Here is a 12,305-nt window from a genome sequence, read left to right as displayed (position 1 = left end):
AAATTCTGTCATCATTTACTCTGTCGTTCCAAACCTCTATGACTTTCTCTCTTCTGTGGAACACAAAAGAAGATATTTCGAAAGACGTTGAGTCTAAACAACATTGGACCCCATTGACTTTCACTGGATGGACAAAAAAAGCTGTTATAAAGTGTTATTGTTAACTAAAACAACTAAATATTGTTTTGTTTCTGGTCATTTAAATGACCAGTATACAAGTTTTCATTTTAGATGAAAACTTGTATACTTACAACGTATATATTAGATGATTAAACTTAAAAAAAAAAAAAAAAACTGGAAAATGTTGCCTTGGCAAATAAATAAAATAAATACTAAAATTATTAAAACTAAAACTGAAATAAAAACAATAAAGCTATATAGAAATGTTAAAAAAAAAAAAAAAAAAAAAAGACAAAAGCACAGCAAAAATACTAAAAATTGAAAAACAAATCAAAATGAAAACAGAAATTATGAAAATAAAAGCTAATTTTATATATATACAAACCCGATTCCAAAAAAGTTGGGACACTGTACAAATTGTGAATAAAAAAGGAATGCAATAATTTACAAATCTCATAAACTTATATTTTATTCACAATAGAATATAGATAACATATCAAATGTTGAAAGTGAGACATTTTGAAATGTCATGCCAAATATCGGCTCATTTTGGATTTCATGAGAGCTACACATTCCAAAAAAGTTGGGACAGGTAGCAATAAGAGGCTGGAAAAGTTAAATGTACATATAAGGAACAGCTGGAGGACCAATTTGCAACTTATTAGGTCAACTGGCAACATGATTGGGTATAAAAAGAGCCTCTCAGAGTGGCAGTGTCTCTCACAAGTCAAGATGGGCAGAGGATCACCAATTCCCCCAATGCTGCGGCAAAAAATAGTGGAGCAATATCAGAAAGGAGTTTCTCAGAGAAAAATTGCAAAGAGTTTGAAGTTATCATCATCTACAGTGCATAATATCATCCAAAGATTCAGAGAATCCGGAACAATCTCTGTGCGTAAGGGTCAAGACCGGAAAACCATACTGGATGCCCGTGATCTTCGGGCCCTTAGACGGCACTGCATCACATACAGGAATGCTACTGTAATGGAAATCACAACATGGGCTCAGGAATACTTCCAGAAAACATTGTCGGTGAACACAATCCACTGTGCCATTCGCCGTTGCCGGCTAAAACTCTATAGGTCAAAAAAGAAGCCATATCTAAACATGATCCAGAAGCGCAGGCGTTTTCTCTGGGCCAAGGCTCATTTAAAATGGACTGTGGCAAAGTGGAAAACTGTTCTGTGGTCAGACGAATCAAAATTTGAAGTTCTTTTTGGAAAACTGGGATGCCATGTCATCCGGACTAAAGAGGACAAGGACAACCCAAGTTGTTATCAGCGCTCAGTTCAGAAGCCTGCATCTCTGATGGTATGGGGTTGCATGAGTGCGTGTGGCATGGGCAGCTTACACATCTGGAAAGGCACCATCAATGCTGAAAGGTATATCCAAGTTCTAGAACAACATATGCTCCCATCCAGACGTCGTCTCTTTCAGGGAAGACCTTGCATTTTCCAACATGACAATGCAAGACCACATACTGCATCAATTACAACATCATGGCTGCGTAGAAGAAGGATCCGGGTACTGAAATGGCCAGCCTGCAGTCCAGATCTTTCACCCATAGAAAACATTTGGCGCATCATATAGAGGAAGATGCAACAAAGAAGACCTAAGACAGTTGAGCAACTAGAAGCCTGTATTAGACAAGAATGGGACAACATTCCTATTCCTAAACTTGAGCAACTTGTCTCCTCAGTCCCCAGATGTTTGCAGACTGTTATAAAAAGAAGAGGGGATGCCACACAGTGGTAAACATGGCCTTGTCCCAACTTTTTTGAGATGTGTTGATGCCATGAAATTTAAAATCAACTTATTTTTCCCTTAAAATTATACATTTTCTCAGTTTAAACATTTGATATGTCATCTATGTTGTATTCTGAATAAAATATTGAAATTTGAAACTTCCACATCATTGCATTCCTTTTTTATTCACAATTTGTACAGTGTCCCAACTTTTTTGGAATCGGGTTTGTGTATATATATATATATATATATATATATATATATATATATATATATATATATATATATATATATACACTCGTTTGGAGTGACATTATTCATCTTCAAAAATAATAAATGATAAATAAATAATAAATAGGCATGCACTTCTATGTAATTGTGTATTGCTTTGGTTGAAGTGACTGTAGAGAAAATTAAAATGGCTGTGGAAAAATAATCTTTGTGCCTGTTTTATATTTATGACTGAAAAGAGAGCATTAATGCTAACACTCATCTCTGAGCATCATCACCATGAATGACAGACTCCCATAATGCAGTGGGAGGGGGCCACCAAACGAGACTAACGCACGGATCAGACGGCGAGATGCGCATATCTTGCTTCCTTAATGACCCAAAGAGTTATTTATTAATACTGTTTTAGTTATGTATTAAGCGAGACGTGTCTGGTGCTGGGGGTTTATGGGTGATAAACAGCGCTCGGTTTGCACATTAAGACAAAGATGATACTAAGACGTGCCGCTGTCTTACGGATGAAAAAACAAAAACCATGATGGTAAGCTAGGAGGATTATTGCAGCTGAATTTGCATGTGTGCCCGGCGGTGAGGCGTGTAGGTGCGGGATGTCAAGGGATGGGTCAGCTCACTTACAGCTCTGGGCAATGCAGACGCCCCGTCACACACACACACACACACACACCCACGCACACACCCACACAAACTACTACCTAGAGAACATGCTAACTAGACAACATCAGGATCTAAAAATACATCTGGGTTTATACAGTATGCAGAACACCATACCACAGATATCTTCAGTCTTCAATTTTAAAGCAAACCTCCTCCAAAAAAAGACACAAAGGGGTTGAAAAAGAAAGGTGGGGATATATGGAAATAAGTGGTTGCGATATAGTTTTATAGTTAGGGCAGATCAGAAAATAAACGGACATAATTAAAGGGTGAAAAGGCAAATCAAAGTTAAGTTTGGCGTTCTTAAAGTTGCAGGAGAAATTGCATGTGCGTGTGCGCGTGCACACACACACAAACACACACACAATTTCATTTTAACACAATAACAGCTTACAGAGCACTTTTGAAAGTGGCACTCAAAGTAAAAAATAGGGCTTGAAACCTTTAAAAAATGTCATCATTATTTTCTAACAAAGACTCAGTGGAAGGGAGGATCATAATCTTTAGAAAATATGTATAGAAATAAATCCTGAATTATTTGTTTCTATGACGTTTGCAATTTTTTCAACCCTGTTACCAAAATCTGGGACATGTCTGAAAAAATTTAATTTGTCTGTGTAATTTTGATCTTTTTCCAGCAGTAAACATTAAATAAACAAAAATAACAAAATAAAAATAACTTAAATTATATAATAATTAAATAAATTGTGTAATAAAAGTAATTATATATACAATGTATTTATTTAAAATAAATATAAAAAGAATAAATATAAAATAATATATAAATAATAAAAATACATTCATTTATAAAATATAACAAAAAATAATTTAATAAATAAAATAAATGAATAAATAAAATGTTGTTCTTTTCTAGAAGTAAACATTAAATAAACAAAAATAACAAAATAAAAATAAATTATATAATAATTAAATAAATCGTGTAATAAAAGTAATTATATATACACAATATATTTATTTAAAATAAATATAAAAAAGGATAAATAAAAATAAATGAAAAAATAATAAATATAAAATAATATATAAATAATAAAAATACATTAATTTATTAAATGTAATAGAATAAAACAATTTAATAAATATAAATAAATAAATAAATGTTCTTTTTCTAGAAGTAAACATTAAGTAAACAAAAATAACAAAATAAAAATAACTTAAATTAAATAATAATTAAATAAATTGTGTAATACAAGTAATTATATACACAATATATTTATTTATAATAACTATAAAAAGAATAAAATAAAATAATAATTTAATAAATATAAAATAATATATAAAGAAATAAAAAATACATACATTTATAATATGTAATAAAAAGTTTACAGTTGCAAGTATCTGAGTTACCAGATTAAGTCTAAATGAAGCTGTCACTCCGCAGGGACTTGCTAGTTTGGAACCAAATGTCAGTTTGTAGATATTAATAAATGTTAATTACCTATAAATTAAAGAAAAACATCAGTTTGATCTTACAATAACTTTGGTAACAGGGCTGGATGCTCGAGCTTGTCAAATGCAGTCAACACTACAATATGTGTAAGAAAACTATGAGCAAACGGAATGGGATTATTTACCCATCATGCTTTAGAAAGGGTCCAAACGATGGACCTTCCCTGTATATGACAATTTTATGGGATGTTCCACTTTTTTCATAATAGAAAATGCTGGGATAGATCATGAATCATGATTAGGTCTATAGTATTGAAAAAACGATAAACAATCACATTATAATAATTATGCCCGTGAACAGGAAGACGGGTGCTGAGTCTGAGCAGATGAACAGATTAGTCGGAGTACTTTAGATTTGGCCTGAACACGGCGCGAGATGAACCCTGATAATCTGAGCTTTGAATCAGTGCCTGAGAAACCAGCCAGACCTCAGTCTGTCACTTCCTGAAAGAAAGCAAGAGAGCACACAGGCACTCACTCGTGAGGGGTCGTATTCCTGGCGTCTTCGGGCGGTCAGGTCTTCATAGGATGGAGCTGGTCTCACCTTTTGAAGCTGATTTCGGATTTGCTGCAATCGTTCTTCATTACTGCAACAGAGAAACAAGACAGACTCCAATCAAACATCTTCACAAATCTAGGCAATGATCTCACAGATAATTAGATAAATATACTGCAATCTATCACAATAAAAAGAAAACCCATCAGATGAAAGTGTAAACAAAGGTTTGAATGAAAAGGGAAAATCTAGTAGCACATACAAGTCACCACAGCAAATACAGCAATCAGTTATATCACAGTAAATCTCTCATCCTAACGTTTAAAAAGTGTTTGACTTCAGGCCGAAGTTAATGTGCAATTCTGTTTGTCAGATTCCCAAATCAAATGCAGCGAAAATAAACTGCACTTGATGTAAAATTCAGTGTATTAAATTATCCATCTGTGAGCTCCATAAACACACATGTAACCTAAGGGCATGTATTGATTTAAAGCAGAACTAGCATTATAAAATCAACAAATTTAAACTGCTTCAACTTTCACTTCAAATGAATGGTACAACACCTCCAAACCATACCAAATTGAATATATTATACTCAGGGCTTGACATTAACTTTTTTCCAAAGTTACTAGCCACTCAGCATTTTCATTGGCCACAATTTTGACATCAATGCCACGGGGAAAAACTGCCATATAGATATTTTCTTTATTTTCTCATAATTTGGCAGCAGGTATATTAGGCTGCTGTCACTTTAAGACCTGACGCACGGATCCATTATACTGTTACACATGCGTTTTCTTTCTCAACTGTTCACATTCACTTAAAACATAACTGACTGTGTTTACATGAATACTCACCAAGACCGACATTTTGACATTATTTTGTGTGTATTTGACTGTTTAGGCGTAATAAGCAGTGAAAAATAACTCAATTTAGTACTGAAAGACAGCTTTATGTGCCGCACTTTGGGTGAGAATTTCAGATATTTCAGTATTGATATGCATAAAAAAAAAATCTATATTTTTGACCGCTACTTTGCACTTAGTTTATTATTTCAGATGCCTTTTTAAAAGACTACAGTTGAAAAATGTATATATTATATATATAAAATTCATAATTTTATATAAAAAAAAGTGACTGCGTTACATGCCACTGCTGAAATCCACCCGCATTTGGTGGGTTGGCGGGTGTTAATGTCAAGCCCTGATATTACTTATATCATTATAAATAAATTATTTAAAATATATAAATAATATATAGTTTTAATTAAGGCAGTGGCTATTTACACAAGTGAAAATAGCAATATATTCTATTTACTATATTCTATTTATACTTTATAAATAGTGGCAGATCTCAGTATTGTTGTACATTAACAGGATGCAATAATAACGGAGTGTAAATTACTATATTTATTAAAATTATAAAAAGGATGCCGCCTTATTGGGACAATAAAGCCCTCCCTACACCTACACCTAACCCTACCCGATAAATACTTTATTATTTAACACTCGTTAGGCACTTTATTTCCACTTTTCAAATATTTTCCTCATTTTTATTGAAAATAAATGCCCTTCCGATCTGATATGTGATGGGAAAAAGGAGAAGAGCGAGTTCGGCAAAAGGCGGATTCGAACTCGGGTCGATCGTGTCAAAAGCTATTTCTACGCACCATACTCCCTACACCACTGCAAACGTTGAGTGGTGCGCGTCTTTTTTAATCTTGTGTGGCCCAACCAGAGATTGGTAGGCGGAGTTAGTATAAATAGCCATTGCCAACAAGACAGGCTATTTACACTTAGTGTAAATAGACACTCCGTTTAATTAAATATGCAATTGTTAAATAAATTAATTGTGTTATTATTAAATCTAAACAAACAAATAAATATAATCGACTTACACTTAGTGCTATGATACATGTCCAAATAAAAATTACATTGGACTTATGTATCAGTTTCTATAAACTCCATCCACAGATGTTGCCAACTTCAAAATAATTGAAAATACTAGAGGCAGCGATCTATGGCACTCCAGCAGCTGGTGGAGGACACGCGGCGCAGGAACGGCATCCATTATCTAATCCCACAGAACGCAATTAGAGCTGCCATTTTGATTGAGAGTCCACATGACCCTCTGAATGAGAAACACTATCAATGTTTAATTAGCTCCCGTCGAGCATGTATGCATCATATTCATATTAGTTACAGGACTGGAGCAGACCTGGAGTGCTTTAGAGGGAGATGGCTGAAGAAACAGAAATACTGCAAAAAATACCACACATTTACATGGATGGTTAAACACACACATACACGTACAAATGAGAGGCCGGCTGTCATCAGCAGTTCATTTGGTGTGTTATGATAGCGGGTGCCGCGTAAACCGTAGAAAGGCCGGAGATATTACCTTTCCTTCTTTGAGGCAGAGAATTAGACAAACAGAGCAATCTGAGATCATCATCATCACAGACCGTGGCTGTTTCCTGCTGTGATTTACCTGTTTATGTTACATTCGAGTAAAGCTAATTAGTGCTTGTGTTGAGCAACAGAAAGCAGCGCTAGCGTGTGCTTGATCTAGTCTGTGAGCGATTTTCCTACCCTCTTCACACCAAATCATGTCAAAAGATTTGGTTAGAAACTATACATTTTGTAATATATATTTTTAAATATTTATTATGGTCACACTTTATATTAGGGTCGAATTATCACTATTAACTAACTATTAACTACGACTTTTGCCTTAATTTATTAATAGTTAGTAAGGTAGTTGTTAAGTTTATGTATTGGGTAGGATTATGGGATGTAGAATATGATCATGCAGAATAAGGCATTAATATGTGCTTTATAAGTACTAATAAACAGCCAATATACTAGTAATATGCATGCTAATAAGCAACCAGTTAATAGTGAGAATTGAACCCTACACTAAAGTGTTTACCTTTTTTATTTATTCAAAAACATATTTATTTATTTGTATATTAGTAAAATGTTAAAATATTCCTTCAATTTACATCTGAAATATTGTGCTGTGATAACCCCCTTTTTTGGTTGAGAAAATTTTTTGCATTGGATGTGGCATCAATAGTTTTGGTGGAACAAATTGTGAATATTTTTTATATTTCTCTTTTCACTTTTTTGTCAAATTGGACATTGGGTGTAAACAGGCCTCTTTAAACAATAAAACTTACAATAAAACACATTTTGACCCAAATTCCGATTGGATAAGCCATGTATGAAGCTGCTGTAAAATAGCAGATAAACCGTGTTTTCACATTAATTGAATTTTGTATTAACATATTAGGCAATTGTAAACAACTTTGCAAAATGTAACTTTCAACTTTCATTTTATAAAACAAATACACACACACACACACACACACACACACGCGCACACACGCACATATATATATATATATATTAGTGCTGTCAAAATTAGCGTGTTAACGCATGGGATTATTTTTTTCAGTTTAACACGTTAAAAATATTTAACATAATTAACGCAGCATCTGTTTTTCCCATCGTAATTTGGCTAGTGTTACATTATTTGATCATGCTCTTATTCACGCAAATGCCTTTAAACCATCCAGGCACCACAAGACAAACGAGAACACACTGTCTGTGAATGTGGTGTCATGTGACACACACTCGACTCGTATACAAAAAGACACGCGCCTGTATCGAGCTCTCTTTCGCGCTTGAACAAACAATAACACACAGAATAATGCAAATAATGCCTGTTTTGTCATGTATTCTCATAAGAGCAGTCTTAAAGGAGTTAAATAATGTCTTAGATGAACTTTAAGAGTTGTGAGAAAATGACTTGTGCCTCAGATCCGCGTCATGTTCAGCAGCGGCAGCTCTTAAAGTGACAGCAGCCTAATAAACCAGTTGCTGTGATGATGTCTGTCATTAATGTTAATCAAACAACAAAGGTAACAGAAAATTTTAGCTTTAATAAGGATTAATCTATATTAAATTTATGATTTAAGCAGTGAAGACTCTAAAGTGTTTGATAAATAAAGATATGTGTGTGTATGTATGTATATACATAGGCTGTCTGACAAGGAATGCTGGTCTTGGATCAGTTTTCACTAACTAATGAATATGATTATAGACGGGGGAATTACTCCACAATCTGACTATGAAGCTGTCAACACATGGAGTCTGGACGGCCAAATAATCCCTGAATGAATAGATATTGACATACAGGTAATGCTAGAAACCGTGATGCACTTCTCTCCGCTTCCCCGTTCATTTCATCTCTATATCCTATCTTATTTCTGCAGGACGTGTTGTATAATGAGATCTGACAACAGGCTGCCATCTTTTCTAGCTGGACGCCACCACACAGACCCGTAATCAGAAGTGACACCCTTTTCTAAACACACCTGCCATTGAGGTCTTAATGAATATGTCCGCTCTTCAATTATACAGTCTTGATAGGGCTGTCAGAGATGTGTGTGGCCACAGGGATCAGCACAGGAAATGCTCATGGAAATGAGATACGAATATATTTTGATTTATTTCTTTGAATAATTGGATAAACATCTTGAAGATACAGTTGAAGTTTCAGGATTATGGTTAAGTTACTGTCCAACTTTAATTTTCTCCTTACACATATGTACCATTTCAGGCCAAAAATCAAAGTTACTGTTCTTACAATTAAACTGTAGTACATTTTCATGTGGAACCTAGGATTTGTTTTTTCCTATAAATAATTTTAAATACTACTACTACTACTACTACTACTACTACTACCAAGTCACTACCAAGTATTGTTATTATTATTATTATTATTATTATTATTATTATTATTATTAACACTAATACTACCATTATATATTTTTAAGTACCTATAAAAATGTACAAGTCATAGGCCAAGCCAGTGACTATTAAAATAAAAATAAAATTCAAATATGTATCTTTTCAAACACAAAACAATATATATCATGTTTAAATAAATCATAAAATTATAAAATAAAATCTATATCTGTATTAGGCTGCCTTAGGCAAATGTACATTGTAAAGCGTCCTTGAGCCCTGGAAAGGCGCTATATAAATAAAACTTATTATTATTATTATTAGACATAAAAATATATAATGTCTCATCATACATAAAAAAAAAATAAAGAGACTTCAATAGTCTCATATTTGTATTATTGTTATTATATTTTAAGTACATTTTCATCAGGAACCTATGGAAATTTCTAAGTCAATCATAATAAAAAATAAAAAAATAAAATAAAATAAAATAAAATAAAATAAAATAAAATAAAATAAAATAAAATAAAGCAAAGCTCCCTCAATAATTTATAAGCAATAATTTATAATTTTCCAATAGAAACAATTATGGTGTTGTGGTGGAAACTAGTTACCATGGTTAAAAAAAAAAAAAAGATGGACAGTGCGCTAACCGTTTTTGTGAGAGCTATACCTTACTTCTTAAGCACTAATTTTACAGTACGATGTAGAAATACAAGCAGAATGGCTACACATCCATCTTAACAGCGTTTACCGCTCCAACGTGATGGAGAACAACAGGGAAATGGAGGAAAGGCGTTAAGCAACAGCAGTTTCTTCAAAGAATTAGAGTTGGCCACAGTACACGGCTGGTGGCCATTAGTTCGATTAAGCCCATTCCTCAGTGCTGGATGCTGTCCAGATATCTGGAGCTGGGTCCAGCGTTTTTGGCTGCCACTGACTCTGTGTCAGCATTTCTGCTTAAAAAATGGCCGTGCGGCGCTCAAACTCTCCTAAACAAGGAAAGCGAGGCTCTATTTTCCATGTCTGATGAGCACTAACATTTATTAGTCACATCTATTATGCACAAAATGCCAGCAAGAACAAAGGGCTGTTAGGAGCAGTCAGGCGACACACGCAAGAGAGAATGGTAATTAAGAACCCTGCTAAAGTAGATGAGACATCAGCACTCGGAGAAAGCGAGACAGCGAGATGAGGAGGGGGCTTTCGCGTATCTGTCTGGCTGTTACTTTGTGGTTAATTGACCGTCTCTTTCCCGCTATCTTTCTCTCTTATTTGCTCTCTGACATGAAAATCGAGACGTGCGCACACACTCTAGCGATGGTCCAGGCGAGATGTTTCTCACACTTTCTTCTTTGATAAGACCCTGTGTAATCTACTCATACTGTCACATTAGTCCCTTTTGTCAGACATTGACTGATTTTACTCTGTGGTGACCCAACACGGTACCATGATTGTTTATCAAACAAAAATGCCATTATAGGGACAGTTCACACAAAAATGAGAATTATCATAATTTACTCACCCTCAAAACTAAACTACATAAAATGAAATAAGATAATAAAGATCATAAAATATAATATAGATAATAAAACTAGTACAATAAGAATCTATGATTTCAAATAAATAAAAAATAATAATATATTTTAAGTGCATTTTGATCAGAAAGCTGTGTATAAAATAGTGCTGTCAAATCGATTAATCGCGATTAATCGCATCTAACATAAAAGTTTGTAAATACGTGTGTGTATATATACACACACACACACATATTTACACACACATATATTATTTATTTACAAACTTTTATGTTGATGCAATTAATCGATTTGACAGCACTAGTATAAAATAAAATAATGAAAAATAAAACAAAAATTATGCTTGAAGGAGAGCCCATATTAATTTATGATATATGTAGGAATTATGGTGTTGTGGCAGAAACTATTCTATTTCATATATCATCATGAAAATCATTTGGTTTACGGTATAGAAAAATAAAGAAATTTTACATACATTTGCCCAACCTGTATGACGACCTTACAAAAAGTTTAACGGTTTCTGCCAAAATATAATATAATAAATATGTGGTCTAGGTGGTTTTAGCCACCAGTAGCTATGTTTCCATCCACCTATTTTTATGTGCATTTTGGGATACCGCATAAAAAAAAAAAAAAAAAAAAAAACACTGGATGGAAATGCCAAGATGCACATAAATTCTAAAAATGTGCATAAAAAAACGTATGTGCTCAATTGAGGCGGATACATTTTTTATCCAATAAGAAAACATGCGCATAAACTATGATAAAAACAAATTTATAGAATAAATTCCTCGATGAGCATCAAAAAAGTCATGTGACTTTGTGTGATGGGACGGCATAACTGGACCAACCAGCGGACGGACCTCGTTGCATAGCATCTAAACTGTTGTTTTGGTCATTCTGAAATGCCTGAGCAAACTCTGTCGTCAAAGTGATTCGGTAAAATGACATCCCAGACAGAGTAATTCAGAGGCCCGTTTCAAAGAAACTTCGTCCCTCAGTCCCTCAGCTAAAATGAAATCACACTAAAACCCACCAGTAGATGGCGGCAAATCGTCTTAACGAGTTAGTCATTGAATCATTCAGTCAAACGATTCTTTCAAAACGACCAAAGGAACAAAGCAGAAGTGACAGAGTGAATCATCGAGTCATTCATTAAAACGATTCGCAAACTGAAACGGTGTTGCTCAGAGACGTGCAATGGCTCTGTTTGAAGCTATTTTCACTGGCAAAATAGAGGAAAGACAGAATATTGTGTCTAAAATGTAAGTCACCTAA

General features: G+C 33.9%; 1 protein-coding gene across 2 annotated transcripts in view; it reads right to left on the bottom strand.

The window, feature by feature from the left end:
- The window catches only part of pard3ba (par-3 family cell polarity regulator beta a), a 166,673-nt gene that overhangs the window by 23,586 nt on the left and 130,782 nt on the right, over positions 1 to 12,305 (bottom strand). For both annotated transcript variants that reach the window (XM_051897448.1, XM_051897457.1), the window contains one exon: positions 4,718 to 4,826. In XM_051897448.1, the coding sequence (XP_051753408.1) occupies positions 4,718 to 4,826 (109 nt within the window). The remainder of the gene's footprint in view (positions 1 to 4,717; positions 4,827 to 12,305) is intronic.

This window comes from Ctenopharyngodon idella, chromosome 1 (assembly GCF_019924925.1).
Source record: "Ctenopharyngodon idella isolate HZGC_01 chromosome 1, HZGC01, whole genome shotgun sequence".
NCBI lineage: Eukaryota > Metazoa > Chordata > Actinopteri > Cypriniformes > Xenocyprididae > Ctenopharyngodon > Ctenopharyngodon idella.
This window is presented reverse-complemented; position numbering and strand designations above follow the sequence as displayed.